The sequence below is a fragment of the Oncorhynchus clarkii genome, chromosome 23 (genome assembly GCF_045791955.1).
Source record: "Oncorhynchus clarkii lewisi isolate Uvic-CL-2024 chromosome 23, UVic_Ocla_1.0, whole genome shotgun sequence".
Taxonomy (NCBI): Eukaryota; Metazoa; Chordata; class Actinopteri; order Salmoniformes; family Salmonidae; genus Oncorhynchus; species Oncorhynchus clarkii.
In genome coordinates, this window is record NC_092169.1 from 28,866,071 (window position 1) to 28,878,839 (window position 12,769).

Below are 12,769 nucleotides of genomic sequence, written 5' to 3' on the forward strand. Positions count from 1 at the left end.
TAAAGGGACACCTCCTTCTGAGAATTGTGGTGTAACCAGTTCAGCCACTATTCTTGAGCAGTATGGGCTCCCGAGTGGCGCAGCGGTCTAAGGCACTGCATCTCAGTGCTAAAGGCGTCACTACAGACCCTGGTTTGATCCTGGGATGTATCACAACCGGATGTGATTGGGAGTCCCATAGGGCGGCACACAACTGACTCAGCGTGGTCCGGGTTAGGCTGTCATTGTAAATAAGAATATGTTCTTAACTGACTTGCCTAGTTAAATAAAGATTAAATAATGAAAAATAAATCTACCAAGAGAGAAGATGCTGATCCTGGATCCGTGGCACATCTCAGTAGGTAGATGCACAGAGACAAATGAGACATATATTTCCCCAGATGCCTAAATGTGAAGCACCCGCTTGGCGCTTCCAAATATGGTTTCCAAATATTCACCCACTGGCCAGCAGTGGGAGAAGATGGAACGAGAATTTAGCCGATATTCTGCAAATGTTCTCATCGGTGAAACATTTGATTTCAATACAGTTTTCTGTTCCCAAAACTAGAATATTTAATGCACAGAATGGACAAAGTTTTGCAGACTTAACCAGTGGCAAAAGTTGTTTAAAAATCTCGTTGTTTCGAAAGAGTGCAAAGATGAATTGAGTTATTGCACACGCGCACATCACAGAGTAGGCGTTCCCTAACGGAAAAATGCAGCTGAACGCGCCAATAGGATCTCGCTAGCTCCGGCTTGGTTCTGCCCTGCTCCTTGCTTGTTCTGCCCACTATGACTCATTTGTTCCCATTGGAAACGACAGGCTTTGGTCTATCTTGGTTTAGTTGTAAACGATCTTTGTTGAAGGCGAGTCATCACCACGAGAACGGAAATCGTGAGATTGCATAGCAACACCAATGAGAGCCGTTCTAACTGAGTGATTGCGATACGGTCGTAAATATAATGTTTTGGTGGCGAGTTGTGACCACCAGTGTCCTCTACGCTAAACTGCATTTATATAGCGTGTACATTCCCATAGTTATAATTTCCTCTGCACTGCTAACCACCACAGTCATGGCAGGTACTTTGGCACGTAAAGCTGTTGACCATCTTAAAAGCAAGGAGTTCAGAGAGTATCTCATGAGGTATGACACATTTGCAAGATCTGGAAGATAGCTAGTTACAGTAACATTTACTTTATCAACTAAGTTAGCAAGCTACCTAATATAGCAATGCAATTAATTATCAAACGTATCGAGCTAACGTCAGTTGTAAATTGTAACTACCACCATTAACGTTTTTTTTTTGGACAAATATTGTGTCCAGCCTGAAGGACGTTTGTTCTTGAATGTTTTTGGCATCACTCAAGCTAGCCCTTGTCGTCATGACCCCAATTACATTGCTGGGTCATTGCACGTCCCCTTTTACGGGAAACATTTCAAACTTAACTTTTACGAGTTAGAATTAATTGTACAAATACAAAACATACTCTTAACGTACTTAATTTAGCAAAGTTGCACCCAGCTGTGCTCTGAGTAACACTTTCTTTGAAACCCGACGTTGAATTGCATGGAATTTGAATCTGGAACGTTTCCTCTCGTGACCTCTATAAGCCAGAATGTTGAATAACATATTTTAAAGTACGGGTTGTTAATGTGGTTGGTCCTTATGGCGGTAGAAATACGAAACAATATATCCACCTGAAAGTTTAATTACATCACATTTTCAAAGCGCTGGTAGTGCGTTCAGATTTCTATCACCCGAAACGTGTGCAGAACCATGTAAACACGAGTTCGGCAAGTATGCATGCTTCTCATGCATGTGTGTGTATATATATATATATATATATATATATATATATTTTTTTTTAAATTGTATCTTGTGCGAGTGTTTCAGGCGATATCAAATGTGAATGCACAACCAGCGCTTTGAAAAGTTGTTGTAATTATACGTTCCTATTGATATATTGTCTCGGATTCTTACCGCCAAAAGGACCAACCACACGGACAACCGGTAAAGTATGTTAAAATATACTTTTATTTTACATTCTGACTTGTAGAGGTCATGAGTGTTCCATATGCAATTCAACGTGGGTTTTCAGGCAAGAGTAACACGGAACCCAAACCGGCTGCGCGCGTGCGCTATCGTGCATACATTTTTTTTTTTGTGTCCCCTACACCAAAAGCGATCACGACATGCAGGTTAAAATGTCAAAACAAACTATGAACCAATGACATTAATTTGGGGACAGGTCGAAAAACATTAAACATGTATGGCTAGTTAGTGTGCACTTGCTAGCTAATTTGTCCTATTTAGCTAGCTTGCTGTTGCTAGCTAATTTGCCCTGTGATATAAACACTGAGTTATTTTACCTGAAAAGCACAAGGTCCTCTACTCTGACAATTAATCCACACATTAAAACGGCCAACCGAATCGTTTCTAGTCATCTCTCCTCTTTCCAGGCCTTTTCATCTTTGAACTTCTATGGTGATCGCATCCAAACTTTCATAGTATTGTAATGAAACAGCAGGGAGCAGGTCTCGGACCTTCGAGCCCGAGGTCCGGGACGCTATCGACTGTGCCATAAAAGCATGCTCATGCGGCAGAGTCGCACTTATAAACCCAGGGTCGTTACATTACTCCCTCCTTTCAAAGAGCGCGTCCTCGCGCGCACTTGCGACTCTACGTCTTACAGGAACGCGCTCACCTGCCAAGCACACGCACTGTCATGGATGCAATGTACAATCCCACTTCTGACACCAATGTAATGAAACAGCAGGGAGCAGGTCTCGAACCCTCAACCTTCTAGCCCGAGGTCCGGCGCGCTATCGACCGTGCCGCAAAAGCATGCTCGTGCGGCAGAGTCAATTTCTGCGCTTATAAACCCAGGGTAGTTACACTATTACCACGACCACCGGCAAAACAGTTCGTCTTTCTATCACCCACGTGGGTATAACCAATGAGGAGATGGCACTATAAACTGCTTCTATAAACCAATGAGGAGATGGGAGAGGCAGGACTTTCAGCACGATCTGCTTCAGAAATAGGAGTTCTATTTTAGCACTTGGTAACGCAGACGCTCGTTGGCGTGCATGAGCAGTATGGATGCAATAATTGAATAACATGGATTTCTAAATTTATTTTGTGACGCTCGCACACGCGACGAGTCCAGTCTGGTCAGCATATAACACAATAGAAATGCTAGAGCAAGGTGTAAGGTTGTGTGGTACCTCGGCTGGAGGCTGTGTCGTCCCTCTTTTGTATTTGAAAGAGTGTTTCTCGTTGGTATGAAAGTTAAGGTTTTCAAAACCATATCACAAGCGAGGATTATTAAAGGTGCAATATGCAGAAATCACTCCGCCATTTCCTGATTGCTAGAATTCTAATAGTTTGCCTAATTTCGGTTTGTGACAACAAGAAAGTTTCTAGAGAATCATTGTACCCTCCAAATCACTGAAGTAATTTTCAGTAACCTAAAATGTTGTATTTGCAGCTGTTTGAAGCTGGTGTGGGTGGGTAAGAGACAAAAACAAAATTTAAGACAGGAAACAGAAATAGCGCAAATAGAAATTATTCACAAGCATTTCGCTACACCCGCAATAACATCTGCTAAACACTTGTATGTGACCAATACGATTTGATTTACCACTTCAGTGAGAATGACACATCTATAACTCACATTTGCAGAGATAGCCTGCAAAGTAATGTCATACTTTCCAGGTCCATACCCAAACAGTTCGAACTACTAATTTTGAAAATTACTCTCTCCAGAAATAAGTCTCTCACTGTTGCCGCCTGCTACCGACCCCCCTCAGCTCCCAGCTGTGCCCTGGACACCATTTGTGAATTGATCGCCCCCCATCTAGCTTCAGAGTTTGTTCTGTTAGGTGACCTAAACTGGGATATGCTTAACACTCCGGCAGTCCTACAATCTAAGCTAGATGCCCTCAATCTCACTCAAATCATCAAGGAACCCACCAGGTACAACCCTAACTCTGTAAACAAGGGCACCCTCATTGACGTCATCCTGACCAACTGGCCCTCCAAATACACCTCCGCTGTCTTCAACCAGGATCTCAGCGATCACTGCCTCATTGCCTGTATCCGCTACGGAGCCGCAGTCAAACGACCACCCCTCATCACTGTCAAACGCTCCCTAAAACACTTCTGTGAGCAGGCCTTTCTAATCGACCTGGCCCGGGTATCCTGGAAGGACATTGACCTCATCCCGTCAGTTGAGGATGCCTGGTCTTTCTTTAAAAGTAACTTCCTCACCATTTTAGATAAGCATGCTCCGTTCAAAAAATGCAGAACTAAGAACAGATATAGCCCCTGGTTCACTCCAGACCTGACTGCCCTCGACCAGCACAAAAACATCCTGTGGCGGACTGCACTAACATCGAACAGTCCCCGCGATATGCAACTGTTCAGGGAAGTCAGGAACCAATACACACAGTCAGTCAGGAAAGCTAAAGCCAACTTCTTCCGGCAGAAGTTTGCATCCTGTAGCTCCAACTCCAAAAAGTTCTGGGACACTGTGAAGTCCATGGAGAACAAGAGCACCTCCTCCCAGCTGCCCACTGCACTGAGGCTAGGTAACACGGTCATCACCGATAAATCCATGATTATCGAAAACTTCAACAAGCATTTCTCAAAGGCTGGCCATGCCTTCCGCCTGGCTACTCCAACCTCGTCCAACAGCTCCCCCCCCCCCGCAGCTACTCGCCCAAGCCTCTCCAGGTTCTCCTTTACCCAAATCCAGACAGCAGATGTTCTGAAAGAGCTGCAAAACCTGGACCCGTACAAATCAGCTGGGCTTGACAATCTGGACCCTCTATTCCTGAAACTATCCGCCGCCATTGTCGCAACCCCTATTGCCAGCCTGTTCAACCTCTCTTTCATATCGTCTGAGATCCCCAAGGATTGGAAAGCTGCCGCAGTCATCCCCCTCTTCAAAGGGGGCGACACCCTGGACCCAAACTGTTACAGACCAATATCCATCCTGCCCTGCCTATCTAAGGTCTTCGAAAGCCAAGTCAACAAACAGATCACTGACCATCTTGAATCCCACCGTACCTTCTCCGCTGTGCAATCTGGTTTCCGAGCCGGTCACGGGTGTACCTCAGCCACGCTCAAGGTACTAAACGATATCATAACCGCCATCGATAAAAGACAGTACTGTGCAGCCGTCTTCATAGACCTTGCCAAGGCTTTCGACTCTGTCAATCACCGTATTCTTATTGGCAGACTCAGTAGCCTCGGTTTTTCGGATGACTGCCTTGCCTGGTTCACCAATTACTTTGCAGACAGAGTTCAGTGTGTCAAATCGGAGGGCATGCTGTCCGGTCCTCTGGCAGTCTCTGTGGGGGTGCCACAGGGTTCAATTCTCGGGCCGACTCTTTTCTCTGTATATATCAATGATGTTTCTCATGCTGCGGGCGATTCCCTGATCCACCTCTACGCAGACGACACCATTCTATATACTTCCGGCCCGTCCTTGGACACTGTGCTATCTAACCTCCAAACGAGCTTCAATGCCATACAGCACTCCTTCCGTGGCCTCCAACTGCTCTTAAACGCTAGTAAAACCAAATGCATGCTTTTCAACCGTTCGCTGCCTGCACCCGCACGCCTGACCAGCATCACCACCCTGGATGGTTCCGACCTTGAATATGTGGACATCTATAAGTACCTAGGTGTCTGGCTAGACTCTAAACTCTCCTTCCAGACCCATATCAAACATCTCCAATCGAAAATCAAATCAAGAGTCGGCTTTCTATTCCGCAACAAAGCCTCCTTCACTCACGCCGCCAAACTTACCCTAGTAAAACTGACTATCCTACCGATCCTCGACTTCGGCGATGTCATCTACAAAATTGCTTCCAACACTCTACTCAGCAAACTGGATGCAGTTTATCACAGTGCCATCCGTTTTGTCACTAAAGCACCTTATACCACCCACCACTGCGACTTGTATGCTCTAGTCGGCTGGCCCTCGCTACATATTCGTCGCCAGACCCACTGGCTCCAGGTCATCTACAAGTCCATGCTAGGTAAAGCTCCGCCTTATCTCAGTTCACTGGTTACGATGGCAACACCCATCCGTAGCACGCGCTCCAGCAGGTGTATCTCACTGATCATCCCTAAAGCCAACACCTCATTTGGCCGCCTCTCGTTCCAGTTCTCTGCTGCCTGTGATTGGAACGAATTGCAAAAATCGCTGAAGTTGGAGACTTTTATCTCCCTCACCAACTTCAAACATCTGCTATCTGAGCAGCTAACCGATCGCTGCAGCTGTACATAGTCTATTGGTAAATAGCCCACCCATCTTCACCTACCTCATCCCCATACTGTTTTTATTTATTTATTTTTCTGCTCTTTTGCACACCAATATCTCTACCTGTACATAACCATCTGATCATTTATCACTCCAGTGTTAATCTGCATAATTGTAATTATTTGCCTACCTTCTCATGCCTTTTGCACACAATGTATATATAGACTCCCCTTTTTTCTACTGTGTTATTGACTTGTTAATTGTTTACTCCATGTGTAACTCTGTGTTGTCTGTTCACACTGCTATGCCTTATCTTGGCCAGGTCGCAGTTGCAAATGAGAACTTGTTCTCAACTAGCCTACCTGGTTAAATAAAGGTGAAATAAAAAATTTAAAAAAACATTTCTATCTGAATTTGGTCGGGTCGCCCCAAAAAGTTAGATATTACAGCTCTAACGTTTCTAAACGTCAAAACAGAGTGTCAGGACACCTTCAGCTGAAAACCCAAAAGGGGGCCGGCGGCTGCAAGCCCTTGTGGGCCCCCTTGGGTTCTCGAGAGCTAGCTGTCAAACTAGCCTACTGCTGTGTGTGTTGCTGGTGATGTCAGCCCTATATTAGTATTATGCGTTTATGTAATGTCGGAGTAATCAGAGGAACAACTTGGGAGCGTTGAGGTTGGTTCTTGCATCTTTCCTTTCTCAACATTGACAGCCGAAAACACGGCCATGTTTGTGGCCATTTTCAGTGATGCGTGACGTCATAGTTCAGCATGTGGGAAAGATCGGGGTCCAGAGATCATACCGGAGTTTCCTAGTTGTAATTATGAGTTGGAGGGGCGTACACATGCAATGTTTCCTGGTAGGAAGGTCATATTCACGAGTTCCTGACATGACTTGAACTCTGCATTATTAGTTTGTCAGGCGTGATGTGTTGGTTGTTTTCCTGAGGTATAGGCATATCTCCTAACCAAAACTCCTTTTGTCTTATGTCTGTCATCTTGGTGTCCTCCCGGGAACGTTCAAAATAAGCACAGTAAGTTTTGTTTTTGTCTACTCAAAAGGCACTCGCACATCTGATCTATCTGTGTTACTGGTACATGGTAACAATTGATTAACGAGGAAAAAAGAAGAAACCCCACACACTGCGTTTGTTAGTATCACTGCTCTTTATTTAGCTTTACGTATCGGCCTCAAGGCCTTCGTCAGAGCTTTTTGTATACTAAAGATATCGCAATGTTTTGGCTTCATTGAACATAGCAGATAGACTCCTCTCTTAGGTAGTTAGTTGGCGAGACTGTATAATTGCGATGGCAGCTTGAATACATTTGACCCTTACAGTAACCTTGTTGCTCTCTACATTAATTGTTCCTTAAAATGTTGTTTTCTACTTCTATTCCAGCACTTCTGGGGACCTGTGGCCAACTGGGGTCTGCCCATAGCTGCCATCAGTGACATGAAGAAAAGCCCTGAGATTATCAGTGGCAGAATGACCTTTGGTGAGACGATTGGAAAACAGACACAACACAATTGCTGCCGTTTATCTAGCTATAACTTTATTGACTTTCTGCCAGGGATTGATCGCCTGTTCACTATAATACCAGCAGCAGTCTCACGCTTGTTGAATAACTCCATGCTTTGATAAAGTAGAATTCCAATGGGTTAACATTATTCTTTGAACTTCAACAATCCTTCCCTGCAGTCTGACACGAGGCAAGAACATTTCGTTTTTTTCCTGATAAGGATGTCTGAAAGATATGAATAAAGTTTCAAGTCCTTATTTACTCAGTGTTCTTTGTTGTTGCCCCCCCCCCCCGGCAGCTCTGACCTGCTACTCACTCCTGTTTATGAGGTTTGCATACAAAGTTCAGCCAAGGAATTGGCTCCTCTTTGCTTGCCACCTGACCAATGAGACAGCCCAACTCATTCAAGGATCGCGGCTTATCAAATACAAGTAAGCTCACATTTTACTGTACTGCATTAGTTGCTTATTTCAATGCCAAACTCATTTTGTTTTCTACCAGTTTTCCATTTTGGTTACAAAGCACCGTGCAACAACAACCTAAACATAGGGTGGCGCACAATTGGCCCAGGGTCGTCCAGCTTTGACCGGTGTATGCCATCATTGTAAATCAGAATTTGTTCTTAACTGACTTGCCTAGTTAAATAAAAAATAAAAAAAACACATACAGTACCAGTCCAATGTTTGAACACATCCTCATTCACAAGGTTTTCTTTATTTTTACTATTTTTTTATTTTTACTATTCTCTACATTGTAGAATAATATTGAAGACATAAAAACTATGAAATAACACATATGGAATCATGTAGTAACCAAAAAAAACAATTCTAAATATATTTGAGATTTTTCAAATAGCTACCCTTTGCCTTGATGACAGCTTTGCACACTTGGCATTCTCTCAACCAGCTTCACGAGGAATGATTTTCCAACAGTTTTGAAGGAGTTCCCACATATGCTGAGCACTTGTTGGCTGCTTTTCCTTGACTCCAACTCCTCCCTAACCATCTCAATTGGGTTGAGGTCGGGTGATTGTGAAGGCCAGGTCATCTGATGCAGCACTCCATCACTCTCATTCTTGGTTAAATAGCCTTTACACAGCCTGGAGGTGTGTTTTGGGTTATTGACCTGTTGAAAAACAAATGATAGTCCCACTAAGTGCAAATCAGATGGGATGGCGTATTGTTGCAGAATGCTGTTGTAGCCATGCTGGTTAAGTGTGCCTTGAATTCTAAATAAATCACTGACAGTGTCACTAACAAAGCACCATCACACCACCACCTCCATGCTTCACGGTGGGAACCACACATGCGGAATTCATCTGTTCACCTACTTCATGTCTCACAAAGACGTGGCTGCTCGAACCAAAAATCATCAGACCAAAGGACAGATTTCCACCGGTCTAATGTCCATTGCTCGTGTTTCTTGGCCCAAGCAAGTCTCTTCTTCTTATTGGTGTTCTTTAGTAGTGGTTTCTTTGCGGCAATTTGACCATAAAGGCCTGATTCATGCAGTCTCCTCGGAACAGTTGATGTGTCTGTTACTTGAACTCTGAAGCATTTATTTGGGCTGCAATCTGAAGTGCAGTTAATTGCCGATTTCTGATGCTGGTAACTCAAATGAACTTATCCTCTGCAGCAGAGGTATCTCTGGGTCTTCCTTTCCTGTGGTGGTCCTCATGAGAGCCAGTATCATCATAGCGCTTCATGGTTTTTGCAACTGCACTTGAAGAAACTTTTTTTTAAAATTTTCTACATTGACTGACATTCATGTCTTAAAGTAATGATGTCTGTTTCTTTTCTTTTTGAGCTGTTCTTTCCATAATATTAACTTGGTCTTTTACCAAGTAGTGCTATCTTCTGTATACCAACCCTACCGAGTCCCGCAGCAGTCTAAGGCACTGCATCTCAGTGCTAGAGGCGTCACAACAGACCCTGGTTCGATTCCAGGCTGTATCACAACCGGCTGTGGTTGAAGTCCGATAGGGCGGTGCATAATTGGCCCAGTGTCGTCCCGGTTAGGGTTTGACCGGGGTAGGCCGTCATTGTAAATAAGAATTTGTTCTTAACTGACTTGCCTAGTTAAATCAACAATACCTTGTTACAACAACTGATTGACTCAGACATTAAGAAGGACAGAAATTCCACAAATTAACTTTTTAAGAAGGTACACCTGTTAATTGAAATGCATTCCAGGAGACTACCTCATGAAGCTGGTTGAGAGAATGCCAAGCGTGCGCAAAGCTGTCACGGCAAAGGATGGCTGCATTGAAGAATCACAAATATAACATTTTGATTTGTTTAACACTTTTTTTTGTGTTGGTTACTACATGGTTCCATATGTGTTATTTCATAGTTTTGATGTCTTCACTATTATTCTACAATGTAGAAAATCGTTTTTTAAAATTAAGAAAAACCCTTGAATGAGTGTTCTGACTGATGCTGTATGTGATTTATTCACTGCTCAGATGGTTCTTTGTGGCACTTGTTAGGGTATAATAGACGGATATTTCAAGGAGGCTACAGCCTTGAAGCCCAAACGTCTTTTGGGATTTCTCCATCCAAGAGCATGTTGAAAGTTACCATGAAATTAACAAAACATGTACAGCATGGAAGCACCAAACTTTATGGCATTCATTTTATCCATGATAGCATCTTAACTACAGTCTCTGTCTTTCACTCTACTTTTAAAAAAATCTATACATATATACAATTGATGTTGGAAGTTTACATACACCTTAGTCAAATACGTTTGAACTCGGTTTTTCACAATTCCTGACATTTAATCCTAGTAAAAATTCCCTGTCTTAGGTCAGCTAGGATCACCACTTTATTTCAGCTTTTATTTCTTCCATCACATTCCCAGTGGGTCATTACCTTTAAATTGAGTCAAACGTTTCGGGTAGCCTTCCACAAGTTTCCCACAATAAGTTGGGTGAATTTTTGGCCCATTCCTCCTGACAGCGCTGGTGTAACTGAGACCGGTTTGTAGTCCTCCTTGCTCGCACACGCTTTTTCAGTTCTGCCCACAAATTTTCTATAGGATTAAGGTCAAGGCTTTGTGAGGCCACTCCAATACCTCGACTTTGTTGTCCTTAAGCCATTTTGCCACAACTTTAGAAGTATGCTTGGGGTCATTGTCCATTTTGAAGACCCATTTGTGACCAAGCTTTAACTTCCTGACTGATGTCTTGAGATGTTGCTTCAATATATCCACGTAATTGTTCCGCCTCATGATGAAGTGCACCAGTCCCTCCTGCAGCAAAGCACCCCCACAACGATGCTGCCACCTCCGTGCTTCACGGTTGAGATGGTGTGCTTCACGGTTGAGATGGTGTTCTTCGGCTTGCAAGCCCCTTTTTCCTCCAAACATAACGATGGTCATTATGGCCAAACAGTTCTATTTTTGTTTCATCAGACCTGGGGACATTTCTCCAAAACGTATGATCTTTGTCCCCATGTGCAGTTGCAAACCGTAGTCTGGCTTTTTTATGGCGGTTTTGGAGCAGTGGCTTCTTCCTTGCCCTTTTAGGTTATGTCGATATAGGACTCGTTTTACTGTGGATATAGATACTTTTGTACCTGTTTCCTCCAGCATCTTCACAAGGACCTTTGCTGTTGTTCTGGGATTGATTTGCAGTTTTTGCACCGAAGTACGTTCATCTCTAGGAGACAGAACGCGTCTCCTTCCTGAGTGGTATGATGGCTGCGTGATCCCATGGTGTTTATACTTGCGTACTATTGTTTGTACAGATGAACGTGGCACCTTCAGGCGTTTGGAAATTGCTCCCAAGGATGAATCAGACTTGTGGAGGTCTACAATTTTTAGGGGATTTCTTTTGATTTTCCCATGATGTCAAGCAAAGAGTTTGATGGTAGGCCTTGAAATACATCCACAGGTACACCTCCAATTGACTCAAATGATGTCATGGCTTTAGAAGCTTCTAATAAGCTAATTGACATCATTTTCTGGAATTTTCCACGCTGTTAAAAGGAACAGTCAACTTAGTGTATGTAAACTGCTGACCCACTGGATTTGTGATACAGTGAATTATAAGTGAAATAATCTCTGTAAAAAATGACTTGTGTCATGCACAAAGTAGATATCCTAACCGACTTGCCAAAACTAAAGTTTGTTAACAAGAAATTTGTGGAGTGGTTGAAAAATGAGTTTTAATGGCTCCAACCAAAGTGTATGTAAACTTCTGACTTCAACTGTGTGTGTGTGTGTGTGTGTATTAATTACACACTGTACCCACATAGATATTGAATCATAGTCACTGGTTATAATTTAAGACTTAATGCTATTCTACAGAATGTGTATCTATAGTAATTCTGATGGATTTTTTTATTTTTTTTTTCCCCTTCTTTCCAGCATGGAGAAGAAGTCATCTTAGGGGTGGAATTGCAGAATATTTAGTTTAATTAGAAACCAGCATCGTTTGGCTGTATGTATGGCAATTTTATCTTATTGCATACCTATGTAAAACTCTTAACTTAATTAACCATTTTTAAGTTTAAACTTATGTTAAAGACCACCATGTCTGTTTCTTCAGGTATGTAAGGTCAATGAATAGATTGATTTTGCACCATGTATCATGCACAAACTTATGAAATGGAGTCTGTAGAGGCCCTTTTACAGATGTCTTTTAAAGAGATGGTCTGTGACACATGCACTCTAGGTTACGACCTCATTTTGGTAAATGTATTAGCTACCAATAACAATCTTTATCAGAATGTACAGGCAATACAAGTGGTACTCTGTTGTGTTGCCATGGCAGTGTTATTTCTGAAGATAATGAATAAACCGTTATCGATTTCCCATAAATGAAACTTCCTCTTACACTGATCAAACTACACGCTCATAATATCTAATAAACTGTCTGATATCCATTGAGTGGCTGATTTAACTTTTACCTTCATGAAGACTGAGAACTCTTCCAGGAAGGCTGCATTCTGAATGACCTTGATCAAAGGCATCAGTGAACATTCTGCCTAG

General features: G+C 42.9%; 1 protein-coding gene across 1 annotated transcript; it reads left to right on the top strand.

Annotated features, from left to right (window-relative positions):
• Positions 1-938: 938 nt before the first annotated feature.
• LOC139381148 (mitochondrial pyruvate carrier 1-like) lies at positions 939-12,663 on the top strand. Its single transcript, XM_071124492.1, has 5 exons — positions 939-1,124; positions 5,156-5,159; positions 7,654-7,750; positions 8,073-8,205; positions 12,146-12,663. Exons 1-5 carry the CDS (start codon positions 943-945, stop codon positions 12,165-12,167), a joined length of 438 nt encoding a protein of 145 aa, XP_070980593.1. The 5' UTR covers positions 939-942; the 3' UTR covers positions 12,168-12,663.
• Positions 12,664-12,769: the final 106 nt, after the last annotated feature.

Bases quoted from the DNA above. Each gene is read 5' to 3' on its own strand.
- LOC139381148 (XM_071124492.1), top strand. From the start codon at position 943: ATGTTTTGGTGGCGAGTTGTGACCACCAGTGTCCTCTACGCTAAACTG. The intron at 7,751-8,072 runs GTGAGACGATTG...CCCCCCCGGCAG, and splicing joins CAGTGGCAGAATGACCTTTG to CTCTGACCTGCTACTCACTC. The intron at 8,206-12,145 runs GTAAGCTCACAT...CCTTCTTTCCAG, and splicing joins TCGCGGCTTATCAAATACAA to CATGGAGAAGAAGTCATCTT.